Raw genomic sequence first — 24,775 nt, 5'->3', positions numbered from 1 at the left:
ACCTTTTCTCTGTGGCACACGCTGCAATAGGAGCGCTGGGCTCGGACAGAAAGCTCAACCCAGATCGTTTCTCTGTGGCACACGCTGCAAGAGAAGCGCTGGGCTTCTCGCCACGGGACAGCACAACTCCGGCGCCCGCCGCGCGTTTCCGTGAGTTTTCCTCCGGTCGCGGGAGTTTATTCGGAGTTAAATGAAGATACCGAGGGGGGAAGCAAGAAAACAGCGCTCGGAGGGTCTGCGAGGATATTTTGCCAGCGCTGAAGGGATGGACCTTTTGAACCTGCATGGAAAATGTCCCTTTTGATACCAAAAGTCGCAAAGGAAAACTTTTGATTGGAACCTTACAGGAGTTTGAATCCAGCTGCACTTTTAGCCTTGCGTAGACCATGGAGAGTTTGTTATCGCTGCTCTGTTGCCATTATTCCTTGCTGATTTTATTTCAGCAGAAATACCAGGTAATGCTGTGAGTCCCCGCAGCGCTGAGGGGTATTTGGACTCCTCGTAGCGGGCTCTGCCCGCCCGTGTCTCACTGTGCGATGTTTTCTGTGCAGGTGTACGGGAACCATTCCCAGCTCCCCAAACACCCAGGTAAGGAACGCTCTGCTTCCATTTTCTGGCAACGCGCTTGAGTATTTATTGGCTTTTTTTGCAGTTTGTGGTTTTTTTTTTTTTTTTTTTTTTTTTTTTTTTTTATTCCCTTCGTACCCCAAAGAAGCTGAGCCCTTGTTTGAGTGCCGGCTTGTGTTAAAAATGCGATATCCAAAGTGTCAGGCTGTCCCAGCCGTTTTGAATTCAACACCCCACCCAGGGAATATTCTGGACACAAACACATTTGGAGAAAAATTCCTTGTGTTTGATACGTGGGAAAGTCCTATCCTCACTTTTCTTGCGTGTGAGTTTCTGAATCAGATCTCTGCACAGAATATTTCCCTCTCCCGCCCATATTCAGCATTTTTCAGTTTGCTGTGCCAGTTTGTTCACTTTGCTGTTCCCTGGCACAGCTTCAGCTCCTCTCCCCTCCTCCCAGCCTCACACTTGGGTTTAAATCAGTCACAGAGCAGATTAAGGATTTCTCATCTGTTTCCAATGTGAAAAAAGTCCCTGAGAGCTCAGAAGGGTTTGTGTGTGCAACTGCAGAATTCCTGTGTTTATATAAATAGTTTAACCTCAAGCCTCGTGGTGGTGTGCAAGTACAGCTTTACTGCTTTGCCAGCCCCTGGGTTGCCTTTTTCAGCCGTAACCACATGTAATTACCCTCGAGTGAAAGGCAGAGCGATGGGGAGAGGCCGCGTCTGTTGGAGGAGTAATTAATGGCTTGTGCTCCACCGAAAAAAGAGAGTCCCGTTTCCTAAAAACGAGTGTCTGTGGCTTCTGGCTGGTGGAACAAAGGGGAAACCCTGCTGCCCCGAGCGGGGAGCGCCAGGGGCTGGGTTTGGGGTGCAGGGATGGATGCAGGGTTTGCTGCAGGAATGGGTGCAGGGATGGATGCAGGGTTTGCTGCTGGGTTTGGGGTGCAGGGATGGATGCAGGGTTTGCTGCAGGAATGGCTGCAGGGATGGGTGCAGGGTTTGCTGCTGGGTTTGGGGTGCAGGGATGGATGCAGGGTTTGCTGCAGGAATGGGTGCAGGGATGGATGCAGGGATGCTGCTGGGTTTGGGGTGCAGGGTTTGCTGCAGGAATGGGTGCAGGGTTTGCTGCTGGGTTTGGGGTGCAGGGATGGATGCAGGGTTTGCTGCAGGAATGGGTGCAGGCTTTGCTGCAGGGATGCTGCTGGTTTGGAACCAGCCCTGGGGTCTCTCCTGATCGGTGTCACTGCCTCTGAAAGGATTTACATTCATGCCCAACAGGTGCTTGATCCAGAGGCCTCAGCTGAGTTGGGGTCGCCTGGAATTTTCAGTGTTGCTGTGTGTTCTTGCTGTGGGCGCTCCAAGGCTGCAGTGCCCTCTCCTCTCAGTGCCAGCTGTGCCCTTCTCTGCCCTCCAGGCCCCCAGAGGAGATGGAGAGCCGCAGAACCCCATTTCCATGCCATTTCCATCCCATGGGACATCCCCATCCTGTCTGCGCTCTGCTCCCCTCCTGAGGGAAAGCCTCTATGGCAACGGCAAACACTGAGTTAGGTGGGCTAAGAATAGAGCCTGGATTAATGGACTCACTTATGAATCATTTGTTAGATATCTCTGGTGTGGCTGACTTTGGAAGCGAGTCTGAGCAGTTCTTGTACCCTCACAAGATGCAGAACTCGGAGTTCTGTTTGCTCAGACCTGCAATTGCCTCTTGGGAAGTTTAGCAATTTTATCAACTTTGCACTCAAAATAAAAAAACCCAAAAATCTTAGGATTTGTCACCTCAGAAACTGTGCCATGAGGATGGAGACCATCACAGGGCTGTACAGGGCGGCATCAGCCACTTTACTGAAATATGAATATCCATGATACCAAACTCTGGTGTGTCCAGGACAGGACAAGGACAGAGCAAACATGAAACAAGCAAAAGGATTTGGTCTGCCAGGTGAGGAAAGGTGTGGGATGAGCCACAGAGGCCAAGGACACAGCTCCCAGGGCTCTGGGCTGTCCCCACTGCTCCAAACCCCAGGAGAATCTGGAATGACTCTGGAGTGACTCCTTAGCTTCAGTGGTGCTGCCACATTCACCAGCAGGGGTTCGGTCAGAGACTGGGACACCTTGTAGGTGCAATTAGAAGGAGAATCAGCTGGGATTCAGAAGCAGGTTTTCTGCAGTGGCTAATCAGTGATAAGGCTTTAATCTACTCTGCTGCTCTGATTTCTGGCCTCGCTTGTGTGCCACGCCTGATTTACATAAAATATTTTGGTTTACTTAACCTTCCGACCTCTTTTACGGTTATTTTCTGTGGAGACTCGTTACGCACCTCGCTGCTCTTTTAATTTAATAATCTCCTGACCTGTGTTTCTTGAAAGGGTTCAAAGTGCTGGCATCAGCCTCCCACTACTGGCCCCTGGAAGACGTGGATGGGATCCGGGAGTTCCGCGACACCAACGGAGGTACCGAGGCTTCCCTGGCACGGCAGGGACGCAGCTGTGTGCCCATGGGGGATGGCACAGGGGATCAGCTCTGTGCCTGCAGGGGATGGCACAGGGGATCAGCTCTGTGTGCCCGTGGGAGATGGCACAGGGGATCAGCTCTGTGCCTGCAGGAGATGGCACAGGGGATCAGCTCTGTGCCTGTGGGAGATGGCACAGGAGATGGCACAGGGGATCAGCTCTGTCCATGCAGGCGATGGCACAGGGGATGGCACAGGGGATCAGCTCTGTGTGCCCGTAGGAGATGGCACAGGGGATGGCACAGGGGATCAGCTCTGTGCCTGCAGGACACAGCAAAGGGGATCAGCTCTGTGCCCGTGGGAGATGGCACAGGGGATCAGCTCTGTCCATGCAGGAGATGGCACAGGGGATCAGCTCTGTGCCTGTGGGAGATGGCACAGGGGATGGCACAGGGGATCAGCTCTGTGTGCCTGCGGGGGATGGCACAGGGGATCAGCTCTGTCCATGCAGGAGATGGCACAGGGAATGGCACAGGGGCTCAGCTCTGTGCCTGCAGGACACGGCACAGGGGATCAGCTCTGTGGCTCAGAGCTTGGGTTTTCCCCAGTTAATGTGTTTGCAGGGCTCCGATGCCCAAACGACGTTGTATTTGTGATCTCTGGTTTTTATGGAGTGTTCTCCGGGGTTTTATGGGCTGGGTGTGCGTGGCTGAGGCAATAAAGAGAGGAGGTTTATGATGCACGGAGCCAGTGGGATCACGCTGTTATTGGCTGTTTGGTGCCTGCACGACGTGCCCCGGGGCACTCGGGGGTCCCTGACTCTGCCAGCAGGGCACAGAGGGGGCTCTGCTTTGGTTGGGGGCAGCTCAATGAACCTTCATGAGCGTTCATGCAGCTCTACACAAAGGAATGAGTGTCCAGATGGGAGCCCACACTGTTCTATCTGCCTTTGGGAGTCTCCTTATTGCAGCGTGAGCTGATAGAAGCTACACTCTTTTCCCAGCTGGGTGAAATCAGGAGGGATTTGCTGAAGCCAAGCCGTCCCTGCTGAGCCAGGGTGGGGATGGTGAGGACCCGGAGGGAATGGCCCTTCTGCTCTCTGGATGGGAGGTGCAGCCCCTGGGGCTCCCCAGAGCTGTGGGGGTGTCCCTCATCCCTCATCCCTCATCCCTCGCCAGGAATGAGCTGAGCTCTGTCCCCAGAGCTGGGCCCTTGCAGGTGTGAATGGAGCTGAGCTCTCCCCTCTGAGGCTCAGGGTCCCCAGAGCTCCCCAGAGCTGGTTCTGCCCCACTGACACCGTGGCCAGCTCCAGATGTGCTGCTGGGCATCCCCAGATGTGCTGCTGGGCATCCCCAGAGCCCCCCAGTGCCCCCCAAACCTTCCACCACGAATGGCAATGTCAGTCTCTGATCTGTGAATATCCAAACCCCTTCACTGGAGAGGTGCTCAAGTGTTCTCAGCCCAAACTTTGACCTCTTTCCGCAGCATTTCTGAAGGAATGGAATTGCCTGACCAGAAATAGATGTGGGCAATGTTCTGCTTCCATTAGGAGCTGATGGCAGCATTCCTACTGACTGCAAGAGAATGATAATTTGGCTTACAGAAGTTGCCACATAAGTTCTCTAAAAGTGTGTTAAAGTAATTTTCTGATCCTGGACTCCACATGGTTTCAAAAAGAGTGAGGTGCTCCATATCTAGCACTGTCTTGGCAATCGCATTACAGCCAAGCTGTTTTGAAAATTAAATATATATAAAATACAGCTCTTGGAAAAGGACAATTGATGTTAGATTGTTTCTCGATTTTAGTTTAATTTTACTCCAGCAAAATTCAGGAATATTTCAGTGCCTTGGAAGACAGAAAGCAGAACAAATGAAGTTCCTGGTGCTCACAGGAGCACTCTCTTTGGACTCCTATTACAACATGGTGATAAAGAGGTTTATAAACGAGCCAGCTGCAGCACTTTGCTGAACACATTGGGTGGATTTTGTCCTGCAGTTCCGTGCAGGGGGCCCCATAGCCAGAGGTGTGGGTCTCTGCAGTGCTGAACTCTCTGCAGCCCTGCCCTGGATGCTCAGGTTCCTCCCACTTGTTTACATTGTGCCTTATCACACACAGATATCGTTTCAGCTGCCTCCAGCAGGGGTTTTATCTATCTGATGTTTCACTTTGATATACAAGAAAAGTGTTCTTTATTGCTGTGATCTACTCCAGGTGACAATTTGCTTGGTGTGGGCTCCATTCTGATTACACAGCTCTTCTGTTTATTGCAGAGTCTGCCTTGTTTTTCCACTCATCATATCATGCAATTATTTTCATTCCATGTTTCTCCTCTTAAATCCTTGAAGCACCATGATCTGTCTGTCACGTTAATCCATTTTATTTGTTGAAGTCATTGTGTGTGAAGCCAGATTTATATCTCTCAGAGCATTTGTGTGCTGAGAGTGTGGCAGCAAATTAATGCTTTGGAAATCTCAGCACTAGCAGCAATTGAAAGGAAACAATCAGCTCAGAATATGGCAAATAAAAAGAAAGTGGCCGCTCTCAGGTTTTTCATCTGGCCCCTCAATTTTAATGCATTTTTATCTGGAGGGTTTTGTGTGTGTTTTTCTTTCCCTAAGAGCATTTGTCTTTTTGTTCTGCGAGCTCAGTTGGTCTAAATGCCAAATCAATGTCTCTCCATCCACTTTCATGGGCTTTTCATCAGCCTTTATTTGCCTGCCCAGGGTAAACAATTACAGTGTGCAAGACACTGTTAAATTTTCAAAATCAGAGAAAAAAAACAGAGCATAAAACCTTATGGTCAGACATAAAAAAGTTGGATGTTTTCTGATATTTGACTGGAGTTTCTTGTATTTGGATTTGTGCCCGTTGCTCTGATGTGCTCTGTGGGCACAAATGAGCAGAGCCTGGCCCATTTTTCCATTTCCAGCTGGGATTTTACAGATTTTTGTGCTCAGCACCTGAGGGGAACCTTCCTGCAGAGGCTCTGCCTTCCCTGAGCAGGTGGAGCCGGGGCAGATTTCAGTCAGCAGATCTGAGATTTGTGCTGTGTGAGAGATATGAACTGGCCACTTCATTGCTGACGGTGTTTATTCATTGTTTGCTCATTTGCCTGTTTTCTTTTGTTGTTCCACCCAGCTCTAAGAATCCACAACTTCACTGTGCTTCCTCCCCATAACTCTACCTTTGTAAATACCAATGACTCTGCCTACTCTAACTCCTCTGCAACTGTAGGTGAGGAATCTCTGGTTTTTTGTTCTGCATTTCTCAGGCGTGGATGGTTCTTGTAGCCTTGGATTCAGAGTGAACTCTGGGTTCAGGTTCAAGTGTTCGTGTGGTGAAAGGGTATTATTATTATTATTATTATTATTATTATTATTTCGCTGTCACACACTGCTGGAAAAGCAGCCCTGCAGTGTTACCTGCATTGCTGGGATTCTGGGAGAGGCATCCCCATGTGAATCCCATGGGAGGATGGACCCCAGAGATCCTCCAAAACCTGAAGAAATTCATATTGCTTAAAAGAAACAGAGGTGACATTTCAGAGGAACATGTGAGAGTAAGCAGGTTAATTTTTTTCTTGTCTTTCAAGGCTGAAATGGAAAAAAAGCCCTCTGGTTTTCACTGGTTTATAATGGTTTTAGAGGACATGTTAAGAAAGACAAATGCAAGCAGGTTTGCAAAGCCTGGGAGTGAGGTGTTGTCAGTTGTGACAATTTTGGTTAACATGATAATTTATTTTGGTTTTTTGTTTGTTTTTTTTTAACGAGAAGCACATATAATAATATATATATAAATATATATATAAATATAGATATAAATTATATATATATATATATATATATATATATAAATTTTTTTAACACCCACACACAGAAACTGCCAACTCCAGGCAGGATCCTGGCAGGCTGGGAAGCAGCTACAGCAGCTGCAAGTCCCTTAATTTCAGTAATTGCATTTGTGCTGTGTGGCTGCGATTGAGGTGTGGCCTGGTGCCCACTGTATATATATACCTACTCAGGTATAACTCACATCAAAGTGTCACAAACCCGACCTGGGGACGAGGATGGAGATGGCAAAGCTGTCACTTGGGCTGCTCACATAGCCACACTTCTACATTGCAATACCAAACCCACTGTTTTTTACTCTCTAGCAGTAAAAGTGTGCTGGCAAATGGGAACTCTATTAATGGTGAACTCCAAATGACCCTAATTCCTTCCAGCCCTCTCTTACCTGCTTTATAGACCATTTGCACAGTTCTCACATAATAAAGGGTGCTTAATTTGAGCATTAGAGAGAGACACCCATGGCAAGGAAGGCCTGTGGGAGCAGGAATGTGCCACCTTATGGGAGCTTCCTGCAGAGGGAATTTATAGTTCAGGTGCCTTGAGAAGAGCTTGGGAATGCTTGATTTACCCCATAGTACACACTCACATTTTAAAAAGGAACTAAATTTGATCTGTCAGTTAGAGGTGGGGCTTGATGGCTTCTTCCTCAAAGAAGAGGGGAAAATACCTGAAAACTGGTATTTAAATAAGGATAATTTATTATCAGAGCATGTCTGAGATCTGTTTCTGGTTTTGTGTGCACCTTGTCAGGGATATTTCATTGAGTTATTTCTCAGTGAAAATTCAACTTTGATCACCAGCTTGCCCTTTCAAAAATGAAAAAAGAAATGCTATTTTGTTACGTTTTAATTGGTGAAAGAATTTCTTTACTAGCTCAGTAAAGAAACATGGTAAGACACCTCTAGGAAGGGTCTGGCATTCCAAACTCTTTAAAGCATAAAGTTTACTCTGATTACTCTAAAATAATTATTTTTGGGTGTATGGGTTCTGTCAGTCTTAGTTAACCACAGAGCTGAGTGGGTATGAGTGCAATATTTACAAACTTGAAATAAAAGATGTGTCTTTAAAAATACAACAATGGAAACAAACAAAGAAACTGAACACACAAAACTGGAACACAAAACACCAAAAAGGAAAACGAACAGAGAAAGTGACAAAGCCATACAGTTGGACCTAGATAAACATCTGAGCTATAGCAGGCTGTTAAAATCACATTTACAGGAAGTTTGAAGCTTTCCTTTGTGTGAATGTTAAACTGGATTTGGTTTTGCTCTAGATATTGTAGAAGGGATGGTGAACAAAGGGATTTACGTGACTGAAAAGAAAGGAGTCACCTTTCTCTTCTTTGGGAGCTACAGAAATTCCTGCATCAGTAATCCAGAGGCGTGTGGGCCTGAAGGTGAGAAACCCATTCATTGTGATTGACTTTTGCTGCCAAACTATGTTATTCAATAACCATTGTTCCTTTCCTCCCTGGAATGAACTCTAAAAATGAGGCTTGACACTTTGCTGAATTCTGAGACAATTGAGTGTTGATTGCTGAAAACTTAGTCTTTTCCAGCTGCAAGTTAAATGAGAGCTGGAGCTCTGTTGGTTTTAAAAAGGCCGTCCTGGTTGGTGCCAGCAGATGACCTGAGCTCAGAGGCATTCCCACCGCCTGTGCTCTGCATGCTGGAACCTTCAATTGCGCTCGGTTTCCTCATTCATCCTCCTCTCCCTCCCCTCAGGGGTGACGTTCTCCTTCTTCTGGAAGACCCAGGACCAGCAGGCCAAGCTGCTCCCTGCCTCTGGGGGCCGAGTGATCTCCAGCGGCTTCAGAATCTGCTCCAGCGAGGGCGAGGGCTCCGTGGAGTTCTACACCCGGGGCAGTGCCATGATGAGGTGGAAAGCGAGCTTCAGCCCACCAGGTAATGTTTCTGTATTTAAAAAAAACCAGATTTCTTTGCTGCGTTTTGCTTTATTCCTGCAGACAGAGGTGGTGAGAGGAGCACGACTCGAGGGAAGAGAAGGGGATGTACAAAACCAGCTGCAGACACCTCTGTGCTGGAGAGGGAGGGGTAAGGTGCCAAAGGACAGCAGTGGTGTGCAATAGAGCACTGCCATGGCCAGCAGCCCTGGCCCAGCCTGCAGGGGTGTCTGGAGTGAGCCCTCATTGACTCCCGTGCTTCCTGCATGACTGGGTGGGAGCAGGAGCAGAGAATGCAGGTTCACTCCATGGCACCCCGGGCTGCTCTCTGCTGAGTTCAGCCTTGTTTGGAAACTCTCTGACTGCTCTTTGGTGCCTTCATGATGCTGCTTCTGTTGAGTGCCAGGTTTCCCGTGCCAGGCCATAGCATTAATAAACATTCTGGTATATCACATATCTCACTGCTTCTGTCTAAACTGTGCCTTGCTGGGGAGCACTAATATCTCCTGACTGGAACAAATGCTGGTCTTCCAGTAATGCTAATGGCATTCCATAAATATTTTCTGGCCCTAATTTGGCTGCCTGTACATTGTTAAAATTGGACTCACGGTAGCAGTTTCATAAACCTTAATGAATCAGTTCAGAAATCTTCTTTTAAGAGAAAAGCTGCAAATGGCAAGAATAATTCACACGTTTGTGGATCATCCAGTCCAAGTGAAAAGGAGTATTGTGGTTTCTGGCTCTCAAGCACAACAAGGGAACTGTGAGAACTTTAGAGTGGTTTATGTGCTTGCTGTCCAGCTCCTGCAGTCCTGGTGCTGCTCTCTCTGGGCTGGGTTTGAGGCAGGAGTGAGGAGCCCTCAGACCTTGGCCAGCAGCACTGAGCAGGGGAATTTATGGAGCTGCAGCGAGGCCAGGCTCAGGCAGGGCTGGGGGCATCCTGCCAGGCATGGGCTTCCCCAGGGGGTGAGGATTCATGGGCACAGCACCAGCATTGCACGGCTCAGCTTTGGCCTCCCTGGCAGCGCCATGGCAGGGAGAGTCCCACAGGGAGCTCTGGATGGGGCTGCCCCCAGCCCTGCTGAGCCTCTGCTGCCCTGCAGGTCCCCACTGGACCCAGTTTGGAGGCTCTGGAGCTGCCCCCATCCCTGCTGTGCCCCTGCTGCCCTGCAGGTCCCCACTGGACCCAGTTTGGAGGCTCTGGACTGCCCCCAGCCCTGCTGTGCCTCTCCCCCGCAGGTCCCTACTGGACGCACGTGCTGTTCACCTGGCGGTCGCGGGAAGGCCTGAAGGTGTACGTGAACGGCACGCTGAGCACCACGGACCCCGAGGGGAAGGTGTTCTACGACTATGGGGACGCCAGCCCTGACCTGCTGGGCACGGAGGGAGCGGCCCCGCGCTCGGTCAGCGGCGCCTTCGACGAGTTTGTGATCTGGGAGAGGGCGCTGAGCCCGCGCGAGGTGCGCCAGTACTTCACTGCCGCCGTGGGTGAGTGGGGCTGGGGCAGGGATGGGTGTGCCTCCTGGCACCTGTGAGAAATGGCTGCTCACTTTTCAGTTTGTGTTATAGATTAATTAGCCAATTTGATTGATAAGGAGAATTTATTCACAATTAAAATACAATCATAAAATGGGCACAAGCAAAGATCAGATTGCGCGAGGTGCGCCAGTGCTTCACTGCTGCCGTGAGGTGAGTGGGGCAGGGGCAGGGCACCTGTGAGAAACGGCTGCTCGCTTTTCACAGTTTGTGTTATAAATTAATTAGCCAATTTGATTAATAAGGATTTATTCCACAATTAAAATACAATCGTAAAAAGGCCACAAGCAAAGATCAGATCGCGTGAGGTGCGCCAGTGCTTCACTGCTGCCGTGAGGTGAGTGGGGCTGGGGCAGGGCACCTGTCAAAAAAGGCTGCTCACTTTTCATAGTTTTCAATCTTTAAAAAGTTTATGATGCTGTGCTCATGGTGGACAAAATGCTTTTGTGTTTGGCTGCTGTGTCTTTGACAACAGTGGAGGGTTACTATAACACTGTCCAGCTCCATCTGCCATTATTCACCCTCTGTGATTAATGCAGCTCCACAGAAACGTTCTGCTGCCAAACCCCAGAGCAGCAGCTTTTCAAATTGCCCCCATTCATCAATATGTGTGCCCTGTCCCACTGCCAGGGAGGGATGGCTTAAACAAACACAGGGAGACCCCTTTTTAACCCCTTTTTAACCCCGGTGGGCCCAGCACTGCCCTCGGACAGACTGGGAAGGTCCTTGCAGGGAACCAAATCCCGAGCAGGGCTCTGCTCCCTCTGCTTCCCTCTGGGTGTGCTGGGGGGTCTCTGGGCCCCAAATCTGATTCTGCACATCAGTGCTGGGAGCTGCCTTCTGAAACCCTGCTGACCCTCCCATTCTGCCAATCCCACATTTCTCCAGAGCTGTGCAGAATTCTGCCTGCATCCCACCCTTAATCCCTGCTGGTTTTCAGGAGGCTGCATCCCAAACTCCTTGATTTGCGCCTTGAGATGCTCATGCTGTGAGCACCTGTGACTTTACTGCAATTTCCATGGCATTAATTGCTCTGTTGATGGGGTTTTCTCCTAAACTCCTGGTTCCACTCCAGGTTTTTTAGTGTCATGTGGAACTATCAGAATGCTGTGAAAAATAAATGTATGCCTCTTAATTGAAAGTGAAGCTGGATGTGTATTTTCCAGGGGCTTAGGAATTCAAATGTAAAGGGATGCCAGGTATATATTTTTTTTTAATTAGACAGAAGAACTTCAAACCAACATTGCTTTAATGTGATCAGGTGTTTTGGAGCACCTGGGAAATGTGGCCATTTAATTTTTGGCTTTTCTCTTTAAAATAATAGACTGATTGGATTTTATAAAATTTCCCACTAATGTATGAAATTAGAATATTCTCAGAGGAAGCAATGGGTATTACAATAGTAATGAGCATAAGTAGAAAGGTTATGATATCTATTTATTGATTTTGGGAGATTTCTAGCAGGGTTGAAGCAGGGTAATGTGGTTTGACATAAGCAAATAGAACAGCCTGGTTTTTAATTGAGTGAATGTTCATGTTCCTTTTGGATCTGAGAGAGAAATGGGTCCTGTGCATGCAGCCAGTGTTGGATTGCACTGAGATTCCACACCCCTGGCAAATAATAACTCCTGGTCAGATGTAGATTAGAAGAAAATTTGATTTCTCTATCACAAGGCTGCGTGGCTACGGTACTGGAAATAAATAAAATCCACAGAACAGCAAATCTGTTGCTTTCAGTTGGAACTGATCCAGCCTGAGGCGGGAATTTATATATAAAATTATGTATCTGATACAAGAAATCCAGATTTGTAAGAGCCTCGTTTGTGTTTGCATTTCCCCAGGTGTGCAAGTCCTGCTCTCCTCAACACTGCCCTGGTCTCTGATGACAACCACGACAAGCCCTGCGGTAGGACAGAGCTCAGGACTTTTCCATAAAGGCAGAACGTGCATAAATCAGAGTTACACACCCTCCTCCCTGCCTGGTTTCTGTTAATGGCACTTACTTTCATACCTCTATTATAAATGCTTTTGGACGTGCATGGGCAGAAGTTTTAGCCACTGTGGGAAGGTGGGAACACAAAGGAAATTCCCTGTTAAATAAAATATTTACTATGTTAAATAATGAAAAAAAAGGTAGCAACTTCTGAAGTTTTGCTATTAACTTTGAAAATATGGGAGGCTAAAAACCATTCTGATAATTTTCCCTTCCTTCCCTTCCTTCCCTTACTCTCCTTCCTTCCCTTCCTTCTCTCCCTGGGCCCACACAGATAATTTGGGATATCCTGTGCTGTTTTTCTGTCCCTGGTGGAGGCAGTATGAATAATTTGGGGTATTCTGTGCCGATTTCTGTCCCTTCTGGGATGCAGTGTGAATAACCCATGAATAACCCGGTCTCTCCTGTGCTGTTCTCTGCCCTGCTGGGATGCAGTGTGAATAACCCATGGATAACCTGGTCTCTCCTGCGCTGATTTCTGTCCCTGCTGGGATGCAGTATGAATAACCTATGGATAACCTGGTCTCTCCTGTGCTGATTTCTGTCCCGCTGCAGCTCCCCACGGACGCGTACCAGCCGGTCCTGGCAGCGCTGGGCCAGCACAGGGGCAGCTCCCCCTCGGCCCTGTCCCTGCTGGGGCACCTGCAGAACGTGTCCTGCAGCCTGCCCAGCCGAGCCCTGGCGCAGCACACGGCCCTGAGCCTGGCACAGGTGAGCGAGTGGCGCCCAGGTGAGCGCCCAGGTACGTCCGGGGCAGCTTGAAAAGCCTCTGCTCACTGCAGACACCACCTGTGGAAAGAGCTGTGGCTCTTTAGGGAGCAGCAGGAGTTGAGCAGAGCTGAAATGTCTCTCTGAGTGTCTGAAATCTCCCTGGGGATGTCACTTTATGCCTCTGAACCCATCCCGAGCAAGGAAGGCGCTGAGGGGCTGGGTCTGCTCTCCCAAACATCAAAGACAAGAGGAAACGGCCTCAGGTGGTGCCAGGGGAGATTTCAGCTGGATTTTACCCTAAAATCCTTTTCTGAAAGGGTTTCAAGTGCTGGGACAGCCTGCCCAGGGAGACGGTGGAGTCACTGTCCCCTCTGAAACAGGCTGAAGGAATTTGTTTTGTCCAAGCCAATGCACAGATGGGAAAAAGCAAGCAGGTGTTTTCTGCAGGGTGAGCTGAGAACAGGGGCCATGGGCCACTAACATAAAGTTATAACAGTGCTGGAAAGCCATGGGCACTGACCTAAAGTTCTAACATGACTAACACACAGTTCTAACATGACTAACACACAGTTCTAACATGACTAACACACAGTTCTAACATGACTAACACACAGTTCTAACATGACTAACACACAGTTCTAACATGACTAACACACAGTTCTAACATGACTAACACACAGTTCTAACATGACTAACACACAGTTATAACATGACTAACATACAGTTCTAACATGACTAACACACAGTTATAACGCGACTAACATAAAGTTATAACAGCGTTGGAAAGCCATGGGCACTGACCTAAAGTTATAACATGACTAACACACAGTTATAACATGACTAACATACAGTTATAACATGGGCACTGACCTAAAGTTATAACATGACTAACGTACAGTTATAACATGACTAACATACAGTTATAACACGACTAACATAAAGTTATAACAGTGTTGGAAAGTGATGGGCACTAACATACAGTTATAACTGACGTGAAGTTATAACAGTGCTGGAAAGCAATGGGCATCTAATTCCCTGATTTCAGCACTGCCAAGCCATTATTGCAGGAATCAGCTCTGGCCCCGCTGCTGATTGTTCCCCTAAGCCCGAGGGTAATTTCAGAGCGACAAGGGCGCTTTACTCAGACAAAAAACACAAATAAACCCTCTGCAAACCACAGCGACAGCGACTGAGAGACTGCGTTAAAAGCTGAGCATTTGCAAACTCTAAAGATTGGATTTCACGGATCACGGTGTAATATGCAGCAAAGCCCTTCTGAAAAGCTTTAATTCGTTGTTTCCTTTGTTTTCCCGGGATATTTCCCTGTGCTCTGGCTGCAGAGGGAGCAGCATCCTGCCCGTGCCTGCTCCCACATCACTGCAGTCCCTGCTGGGGCTGCTCTGGGTGCCACCACAGCGGTTTGCAGGCAGAAACTGGGCCGTGATTATCCTTAGCAGAGCTATTTTGGGACGCAAATACGAGAGTCTGATCACACACAGCAGCCTGTCATTTGCCTGATTGATGCGGGGCTCTGCATTGTCTGCAGCTAATTCTGAGAGACGGGCACCGAGGTTTTCTGTGCAGTTATCTCTGCCTGATCGTGCACGCCTCACAGCGCCAGGAAATTTGATTTAAGTGATGTGCAATAAACTCTCTGATTACTGACACACGTTATAATGAATCGCTTCTGACAGGTCTGACTTGGGTTTGTTGTGTGGTGTCTTCCACGTCTCACTGTGTGGAATGACTATAATCATTCTCTGAAGGCTTTTCAAAGGATGAGTTTGAGCTGGAAATGTGGGTTTTCCTTTTTAATTTTCAGTGCAGTTTCTGTGCTCCCTTTTCCCCTTCCATGCCAGCAGGACTCTGTCGCAGACATCTTTTCATGAAAAATCGTTTTCTTGGGATTTTTTCTTCCTGAGAAGCTGTGGTGAAGCCTCAGGAACAAAGTGTCAACATTGATTATCTGCTGCTGTGGAATGCAACAGGTGCATCTGGGATTGGCCTCATGTGCTTGTTTCTAATTAATGGCCAACCACGCTGCAATGGAAGTGGGCTTGGCATCCCAACATGGACCTGAGAAAATCCTGGCAGAGATCTGCCCTGCCAGGAGATGTAGCTGATCAATAAGTAATCGAGTTTTATTCGTCTTTCAGGCGTTTTTGAAAGCTATTGAAGACTTCCTGTTGCTGTCTGACTGGATTGATGGACCAGAGGTAAGAGAAATGGGCTCAGATTGGTGATTTCCCTCAGCTGCACAAATCCACATGATGGTAACAGAAATGGTTGTCACTATTACTTCACTTTTTGGCAGTATGACTTATTTTATCATCTGTCACTGATGAAAGACCTGCAGGGTGAATCCAGAAATTTCCTGAGCTTTTTGCTTGAATGTTAAAAAACCACAGATTTCAGGACAGAGAGCTTTTAAACTGAGAGAAGGAGAAGCTAAAGCGCAGGGAGGTCTCATTGAAGCCTAAAATGCTTTTGAGACCAAAGGATGTCTAATTGATTTAAGTTCTTAGTGTCAGATCCTTGCTCATCTCTGGTGTAAATGGATTTCAGATAAAACAGGTTTCCTTTTCACTGGAACATGCATTAACTCTGAGATTTCATGAATCAAGTTTCAGCCTGGAGGGTTAAAGTTGCCTTTATGCTGAGGAGCATTTGAATAAAGATGAAAGAAAGGCTGAGCTGCAGCGTTCTCAGCTGGTGCTCCGAGAAAGAGCTGGTGCCAATCTTTGGATATTGTCAGGAGCATTTCTGCCCAGTTGTGGCCTCATCCTGCTGAGTGCAGCTGGCCGTGGGGCTGTGGGGCAGCTCTCCTTTGGCTGCTCTGCAAATGTGATGCTGTTCACAGGGGTCTGAGGGTGAGGGAAGAGACGAGCATCCGACTCCATGTTTAACAAGGCTGATTTATTATATTATTATATATAGTACATTAAAACTATACTAAAAGAATACAATAAAGGATTTCATCAGAAGGCTGGCTAAGAACAGAAAAGGAAAGAATGATAACAAAGGTTTGTGTCTTGGCTCTCTGTCCCAGCCAGCTGACTGTGATTGGCCATTAATTAGAAACAAGCACACGAGGCCAATCACAGATGCACCTGTTGCATTCCACAGCAGCAGATAATCAATGTTTACATTTGGTCTCTGAGGCTTCACAGCTTCTCAGGAAGAAAAACCCTAAGGAAGGATTTTCCATAAAAGGTGTCTGTGACAGACAAACATTTTGGGGATTACACTCTGGGTGGCCTCGGTTTGGGTGACGCCTTCTCCAGGGAGCGTGGGAGCCCCTGGGCTGGGCTCACGTCCGTCTGTCCGTCCCTGCTCACCGTGTCTGTGTGTCCGTCCCTCCGCAGAGCCCCGCCGTGCTCAGCAGCCTGATCCACACCATCGACACGGTGCTGGCTCACCTGTCCCTGCACCTGGAGGGGAACTCGCTGCCTCTGACCCTCGAGGGCTCCTCGCCCGTGGCAGGTGGGGCTGCACAGCTGGCACAGCTGGCACAGCTGGCACTGTGCTCCCCTTCTCCTGAAGCCCTGAGCTCTCCTTGCCAGCACACACTCAGCTCCTCATCCCTCTGAGCAATGCCAAACCGAGTTTCATTTGTCTCTGGAGGTGATGGGCTCTGGCTGTGCCTGGGCTTCCCCGGGCTTGTTTGGGGAGGAATTCAGAATCAGGGTTATGTGTGAAGGGTTCAGTAACGCTGTGCTAATGGAGTTAAATAGAGTTAAAGGGCCTGGAGCTCGTGTGCAGCCCCTGGAGGTTTGGGTGCTACAAAACCTTCATCTTTGGAAGGGTTTCGCAAGAGGCTGAAAATGATAGGAACAGTCTTGACCTTTTTGGAGAATTTTATTTTACTGCGGGTTAGCATCTTGGCGCCTTAATTTGATCTGGCACCTTTGGATGCTGCAGGTGTCAGAGGTGTTTAATCTGCTCTGGCTGCCTGCTTTGCCTTTTGAGCCCCCTCTGAGGGGTGAATAACTGAACAGCCCCAGGCACCCATCACTGTATCACACCCTGGGGTCTCAGTGCCTGCAGGAGGGCTGCTCTGCCTGTCCTGGGGTTTAATACAGGAATATTGCAATGCAGCAGCAGCTCAGGGAGGGCAGGTTAAGCACTCAGGGGCTGTGGGTGTGCTGATGTTTCTCTCTGGCTGTCCCACAGATTATGCCGTGGTCAAAATGCTCCCTCAGAGCCTGAACGTGTCCCACTATCGGTTCCCATCCCGGGGGCAGAGCTACATCTCCATCCCCAGTGAGGCTTTCCATGGGAAAGGTAAGGAAGAGATTAAAGACAGAACTGGACCCGTGTGCACAGGGTATCCAACATGATTTCGCTGCAGAACAGCTTTTGGGTCCCTCTGTTTTCCCAGGTAACTGATTTGATCCCTGTGGATTGCACCGAGCCTGAGGAAGCAGCAGCAGCCCTGTCAGGCTAACGAGCAATTAATGTGGTGCAGTTTTCATACTAATTGGATTAATATTGAATAATGGGGCTGAGCTACAGAGACCAAAGCCATTTAATTCTGACACATTTTCACATCAGAGAAGCCATAATTTCGTAATTATTCTTTTTAATTATCTGAACCGGTTATTTTTAAGAAATTCTAGGATGTCAGGTCAGGTATTACCTATCCCTTCATGCAAAATTGGTCTTTTGTCTAAAATTAAACTATAAAATTACATGTTTAAGCAATAGCAGCTACAGGAACAGAATGAAGATACAGACTACACTCATGGCAAAAAGGCAGAGCTCAGAAATCCATACCTATGCAAAAGTTTTAAAAATCCCTAAAAGAAGCATGGCTAAGATCTGCACCTTTAGTCAAGACTCTAAAATAGCAATGTTAATTATCTGTGCTTTACTCAGAAGTCGAAGGAACCCATTTACAAAAGCATCTACTTCCATTCTCAAATGTTTGAAAATGTGGCTCGTGTGCCCCAAATTCCAACCCACAGAATTCACCCACTCAGAGGTTTTCTGCAGCCACCTCTGGAGAGGGATGGTTGGTCCCTGCTCTATGAAGTGCAAAGTTAGCTGAAAATAACCTGCAGTGAGGAATTCTCTGCTAATTACTGACCTGTCTGCCTGATTGGGGGCGGCAGCTTTGTTTCTCTGCACTGGCAGGGGCTCTGGCTGCAGACTGCAAGTCCTCCCAGGTTTGAGTAACTGTAATTGCAAACCAACTTGTAAAGCCAAAAATAGCACGTGAGGGGAGTTTTTCCCTTTCCCACTTCTGCAGCTCCTCACCATAAGGGTTTTCTTTCATTTTCCAGAACACTGTCGTGCTTTGTTTTAATGTAATATATATAATAAAATAACAAATCAAACCTTCTGAAACACGGAGTCAGATCCTCGTCTCTTCCCTCACCCTCAGACCCCTGTGAGCACGGCCACAGGGCAGGGATGGGCAAGGCAGAGCTCTCAGTGAACAGGGGCTGCAGCCCTGGAAGGGTTCTCCTGCCTGGCACTGCTGCCCTGAGGATAACCCTGTTATAGGGTATAACCCTGTTATGGGGTATAACCCTGTTATAGGGTATAACCCTGTTATAGGGTATAACCCTGCTCTCAGCAATAACCCTGTTCCCTGTCCCTGTTATAGGGTATAACCCTGTTCTGAGCAATAACCCTGTTATAGGGTATAACCCTGTTATAGGGTATAACTCTGCTCTGAGCAATAACCCTGTTCCCTGTCCCTGTTATAGGGTATAACCCTGCTCTGAGCAATAACCCTGTTCTGAGCAATAACCCTGTTATAGGGTATAACCCTGTTCCCTGTCCCTGTTATAGGGTATAACCCTGTTATAGGGTATAACCCTGTTCCCTGTCCCTGTTATAGGGTATAACCCTGTTCCCTGTCATAGGGTATAACCCTGCTCTGAGCAGTACCCCCGTTCTCTCTCCTTGCTCTGGGGAATTAACCCTGTTCCCTCTCCACAGGCTGCGTCACCATCGTGGGCCTGCTCTACCACAGCATGCATCGCTTCTTTGACAACATCAACCCCGAGGACACCAGGTGAGTGCCTGGCTGCTCAGGTGGCAATCCAGGCTGAGCACACTCAGGTAACCCCCCAGCCATTCCCAAAGGGCATTTCCCAGCGGTTACAGGCTGTGCTGCTGGCTGTTCACACTCAGGTGATCCCTAAATGCCATTTCCCAGCGGTTACAGGCTGTGCTGTTCCCTGCCCTGCTCTCTCACAGGTGGCTCTAAGGCAGCTCTGCCTCTGCTCTGCAATGTTTTGTGCTCACGTGAAGAAATTGGGGCCATAACTAAGCAGAGCCTATGTTTTCCAAAGAGGAGGATCAGTGCAATTTTGTTAGGGTAATAAGATGTAATCTCAGTTTTTCAAAGGGACAAAGAGAATTACAGTGATCCTGGCTCAGGTCAAAGTTTACTGAAGGTGCTGCATGTCAAAGCTCTGTATTTAAAGCACTGTCAGACCCTGGGGCTCTGGTACACAAAAGGAACAGATCTGTAATTTTGGAGTGCATTCCCTGAAATCTGGGGGCAGGACAGCCTGGAGATCCATTCCTGCTCCCCTGAGCTGGGTTTGATTTCAGCACTCATTTTCAGAATCAAGGGTCTGCCCTGTTCACAATTGTAAAAAAACCACAAAATGGCTGGCAAAGAAATGTTTCCTACATTTCTACAATTAACTCAAACTGTAATGTCTGCAGTATGTCATGCACTGTGAGATCTTGTCCTTAAACCTGTAGATGCAGGTCTGCTCAAACCAGCATTCAAAAAGGTAATAATTCAGGGAATGCTGCATCCAAAAAGGTAATAATTCAGGGAATGCTGCCTTAGCAATTCTTCCTCTGTGGAGCCAAACCCCAGGTACTCAAAGATGTTTTAAAATAAGTATGCACTTCTTTTCTGCTTGCTTTTCTTTTTTGTGCCTACTGTTATAACTTTTTTGCATACTTTTCAGTAGAATATTTTTTTTCCTTTCAGAGTAGTTTGTTTTAGAGAATTTCTTTTGTGTTCCTTCTACCACTGGGCTACTTCCACACCTGTAATTTGAAACCCAGCCTCCTTCTTTTCTTGTGGTGGAAAACCAAAACCAACACTCTTGGAGCTTTTGTGCAGTGCAGACACAGAGCTATTTTCAGGCTCCATAAATACCAGTTTCCGAGGGGAGCAGCTTTTGATTGTTCACCCAGAGAAGACGAAACCCAGCAATGTTTGAGCCCATCCTGCTGCTGCTCAGGGCAGCTTGTGTAAACGTGGGGCTGGCACCAGGGCCAGGGTGAGGAAAGGTTTTGCAGGAACCACATTCCCCAATTCTGGCTCTGCAGGAACTCCATTCCCCAATTCTGGCTCTGCAGGAGCTCCATTCCCTGGCTCTGGCTTTTCAGGAGCTCCATTCCCCAATTCTGGCTGTGCAGGAACTCCATTCCCCAATTCTGGCTGTGCAGGAGCTCCATTCCCCAATTCTGGCTGTGCAGGAGCTCCATTCCCCAATTCTGGCTCTGCAGGAGCTCCATTCCCCAATTCTGGCTGTGCAGGAGCTCCATTCCCCAATTCTGGCTGTGCAGGAACTCCATTCCCCAATTCTGGCTGTGCAGGAACTCCATTCCCCAATTCTGGCTTTTCAGGAGCTCCATTCCCCAATTCTGGCTGTGCAGGAATCCATTCCCTGGCTCTGGCTGTACAGGAGCTCCATTCCCCAATTCTGGCTCTGCAGGAACTCCATTGCCTGATTGTGGCTGTACAGGAGCTCCATTCCCTGGCTCTGGCTGTGCAGGAGCTCCATTCCCCAATTCTGGCTGTGCAGGAGCTCCATTCCCCAATTCTGGCTGTGCAGGAGCTCCATTCCCCAATTCTGGCTGTGCAGGAGCTCCATTCCCCAATTCTGGCTCTGCAGGAACTCCATTCCCCAATTCTGGCTGTGCAGGAGCTCCATTCCCCAATTCTGGCTGTGCAGGAGCTCCATTCCCTGTCTCTGGCTTTTCAGGAGCTCCATTCCCCAATTCTGGCTGTGCAGGAACTCCATTCCCCAATTCTGGCTCTGCAGGAGCTCCATTCCCCAATTCTGGCTGTGCAGGAGCTCCATTCCCTGTCTCTGGCTTTTCAGGAGCTCCATTCCCCAATTCTGGCTCTGCAGGAGCTCCATTCCCTGCTGCTGCTGAGGGTTTGTCACACTCCAAAATTCACCAGGGTCTCTGAAGGGAAAACAAGCAGAGGAAGGGTGTGGGAAAAGCATCCACGTTCCTAATCTGGGTAGGAGAAACCCCAAACTGTGGGATAATGAGTTTCGCTGCACAAGCCCTTACCTAGACTGAAATTTGCTGCATCAGAGCAGCAAATTCTGCCTCAGATGAACAAGTCCCTTTCCCATGCAGGTTTCTGGGAGCAGAAGTAATCTCTGGTGCTGATGGGTTTTTAAGGTCAGAACTGAAGGGTTGTGCTAAATGAGTTCTGTTCTGTGACAAGGAGCTGAGTGCAGTTATTTCAGCCTCTGACGTGAGGGTTTTGGGGTTTTTCTGAAATAAAAACAAGAAACCGCTGCAGACAGGTGGTGGGTGCAAACAAGGTGGTTTTTCATTTGTTTCAGGCTGGCCCTTTCCAGGTGGGCTGTGTTTGGGAACCCAGGCTGGTGGTTAATTCACCCAGGCTCGCATTTCCCTGGTGAAACCCATTCATCCACTGCTCAAGGCACAGATGACAGCAGTCATTTATTTAATCCTGCGCTTTGGTACTGAGAGGGTAAAAAAAGTCTGCCCTGAAACCCAGTGGATCTCAGTTACTCCTGAATGTGTGAAAATGCCAAACTCACAAGTCTTACCTTAAAATAAGGATTCTTATGTACTGCAAAATGACTTCCCCCTAGAATAAATTCATTTCCAGTCTAATCAGCTGTTTAGTCCAGTTCAGCTGTGTGTGTTGTGACTTGTCTTTCCTTCCAACAAATCTAATTTGACATAATCTATTTTTCAAGGTAAAGCTATAAATCACCTCTAAACACATTCCTGTGTTTATTCTGTGCGGTTTGTCTGTGTGTCTCACACACTGATTTATCTGTGTGACCATCCAGCCCCTGCCAGTTTCCTCCTCACTTTCAGGGAATTGTTTGGATCCCTCCTTGGGACCTCTGGGGCCAGACCTGGCTGCCCTGTAGGGACTCAGGGGACAGGGAGGGTCTGTGCCCCTCTGCTGTTGTGTATGAACTGAAACCCAGTGGTCATTCTGTTCCCTCACGTGTTTGCTCCTTCCCAAGGATTGCTGGAGCTGCTGCCCACCGGGGCTCCCTGATCTCAGCCAGCAGTTTGCTCATCTCCATCAAGGTGGAGCCCCTGCCCCAGCTGTCCCACAACCTGTCGGGCTCTCCCCTCATCACCATCCAGCTCAGCCACACCCTGGTAAGTGACATGGGGGGCTCTGCTGCACTTCTGTGCCTGGGATCCTTTCTTTGTGCTTCTCCCATGACTTTTGTGGGCATTTTACTTCTCCCGTGATTTTTGTGGGCGTTTTTAGCAGCCGTTCAGTTGCCACTTGTGGCTGCCACATTTCTGTTTTCCCCAGCATTGTGGTTTCTTTCTCCTCAGTGCCAAAGGCTGCTGGGTGCCCAGGCAGCTCGAGTCCCCGTGTGTGTGTGCTCTGCTGTGCGTTTTGCTGTGCGTTTCAGCTCTGGTGTGTGCTTGTGTGTGCTCTGGTATGTGTGCTTGTGCAGCCTGCAGCACACTGGGGTGAAATGCTGATTTCCCACTGGGGTGCTCAGTAACAACAATTCCCTTGTGGTTTTTGCTTTTTGATCCTGGTCCACACAGAGATAACTGAGGGGTTTGATGGTTCGGTGCCAGTGGAATAGGGGAGCTCAGTTTCTGATGGTTTGGTGCCAGTGGAATGGAGGAGCTCAGGCTTTGATGGTTTGGTGCCAGTGGAATGGAGGAGCTCAGGCTCTGATGGTTTGGTGTCAGTGGAATGCAGGAGCTCAGTTTCTGATGGTTTGATACCAGAATGGAGGAGCTCAGTTTCTGATGGTTTGGTGCCAGTGGAATAGGGGAGCTCAGGCTCTGATGGTTTGGTGTCAATGGAATGCAGGAGCTCAGTTTCTAATGGTTTGGTGTCAATGGAATGCAGGAGCTCAGTTTCTGATGGTTTGATATCAGAATGGAGGAGCTCAGGCTCTGAGGGGCTGAGGGGAGGCAGTGCAGCATCTCTGACCCACTTACAGCCGTGAACGGGAGCAGCAAGGAAAGATTTAAATTCTCAAACATTTCCTAGAATACATCTCTTAGATGTTCTCCTGAATATTTTATCATATTTTCCTTTTAAAGCTATTTCCAAGCTGTTTATCTTCCTTCTGTTGGGCTTTTGGTGAGGCTGGAGCAGCAGCGGCAGGGAGCATCCCCGAGGCCCAGGAGTGAAATGTGCTGTTTTGCTGACATTTTCCAAACTGAGAGCCCCAAATGTCCCCAGAGGCCTCTCGGAGGTGGGCACTGGTGAAGAGGGAGTTTTGCACGGATATTTCCAAAATGCACATTGCTGTGCCTGCCCAGGTTCTCCCCGTGCTGCAGAGGTGATGATTCACTGGCAGCTCTTGGAACTGTGATTTTCCCTTTTCTGGGACACAGACAGGAATGCTGCGTTTGTCAGGAATCTCTCTTTGCTCCAGGCAGCAGAGCCCCTGAGGAGGGGAAGGATGAATGTGTCAGGAAAATTCATCCACAAACACCACAGGTGTATGTCCAAAAAGGAGACACAGGAGTCCTTTTGGCTTTATTTGAATAGAGGAGAGGCCGTGGGGCATCCCCTGGGGTCTCTCACATTTTTGGAGGATGCAGCCTCCTTTTTAGCCCAATTTCCCATCCACATTTTAAAACACGAGGTATTCAAAACGGGGACTAATTAATTAATTAGAGAAGGGTACAGGGAATATCTGTCAGTGCTGTGTCAGTGCTTCCCTTGGCAGGGCTGGGCTGTGGGGCTCAGAACTCACCTCAGAGCCAATAAAAACCTGTTAATTCAGGTTAATTCAGGTTAATTCGTGGGCCAGGGGGAGCAGGCTGGGCTCTGCCAGGGGGATTGGCTGTAATTGCAGCACAGCCTCTGTGAACACTGAATATATCTCATTGCTCTTCTTCATCAGCAAAATTTTGCCTGAATTAAGTCCTCTAAGAGGACAATTTAATTTAATATAAATATACACTAAATTGCAATGGTCTGTTATTCAGGAACGCTTCAGGGACAGAGAGACATTTTTTGACAGATGTAGAAAGTGGTGCTGCTCTGCTCTTCACCAGCTCAGTGAGTTACCGTGTGCAGAGCACAGAAATTCACAGAAACCCCCAGAACCTCCTCCAGGCCTGGGGAGGATGTGGAGGCTGAGGGGCCGCCCAGATGTTTGCAGTGAGGCAACAGCACATTCTGTAAAATGATTATCTGGGAAAAAAAAAAAAAATCCTGTTTCCAGCAAGATGTTTTTCATAGCAGGAACAACTGGAGAAGCACTGACATTTCCCTGCTGTGATCCAAGGAATTACAGCACAGGGTAGAAATTCAGAAGGGATGAGTGTCAGGGCTGAAATGCAGCACGACGTGCTTTGGAGAAAGTCAGGGGAGGCAGCAGAGGAGGAAATTGTGTCAAACAGCACCAGAGTTTTGGGGAGCCCACACGGCTGCACAGCATCAGCAGCCCTGGGTTCTGCCCTGCTGAAGCTCCAGTCTGACACAGCTGTGGCTGATGCAGCACACGTGTTTGTCAGGAAAATTAACCCACAAACACCAGGGTTTATGTCCAAAAGGAAAC

The 24,775-nt window shown here is 48.4% G+C and overlaps 1 protein-coding gene across 2 annotated transcripts in view; it reads left to right on the top strand.

The window, feature by feature from the left end:
* The first annotated feature begins 371 nt into the window (after positions 1-371).
* ADGRD1 (adhesion G protein-coupled receptor D1) overlaps positions 372-24,775 on the top strand; it is a 100,363-nt gene continuing 75,959 nt past the window's right edge. The window contains exons 1-14 of one of the 2 annotated variants that reach the window (XM_058037128.1): positions 372-455; positions 552-588; positions 2,936-3,019; positions 6,158-6,253; positions 8,144-8,266; positions 8,595-8,774; positions 10,013-10,261; positions 12,151-12,215; positions 12,858-13,013; positions 15,170-15,229; positions 16,379-16,496; positions 17,187-17,297; positions 18,963-19,038; positions 22,244-22,385. In XM_058037128.1, the coding sequence (XP_057893111.1) occupies positions 387-455; positions 552-588; positions 2,936-3,019; positions 6,158-6,253; positions 8,144-8,266; positions 8,595-8,774; positions 10,013-10,261; positions 12,151-12,215; positions 12,858-13,013; positions 15,170-15,229; positions 16,379-16,496; positions 17,187-17,297; positions 18,963-19,038; positions 22,244-22,385 (1,566 nt within the window). In that variant the 5' untranslated portion in view covers positions 372-386. The remainder of the gene's footprint in view (positions 456-551; positions 589-2,935; positions 3,020-6,157; positions 6,254-8,143; positions 8,267-8,594; positions 8,775-10,012; positions 10,262-12,150; positions 12,216-12,857; positions 13,014-15,169; positions 15,230-16,378; positions 16,497-17,186; positions 17,298-18,962; positions 19,039-22,243; positions 22,386-24,775) is intronic. The other variant, XM_058037129.1, reaches the window with a different exon arrangement.

The sequence above is a fragment of the Melospiza georgiana genome, chromosome 18 (assembly GCF_028018845.1).
Source record: "Melospiza georgiana isolate bMelGeo1 chromosome 18, bMelGeo1.pri, whole genome shotgun sequence".
Classification (NCBI taxonomy): domain Eukaryota; kingdom Metazoa; phylum Chordata; class Aves; order Passeriformes; family Passerellidae; genus Melospiza; species Melospiza georgiana.
The sequence above is the reverse complement of the archived record's forward strand: the minus strand, read 5'-3'. Positions and strand labels throughout refer to the sequence as shown.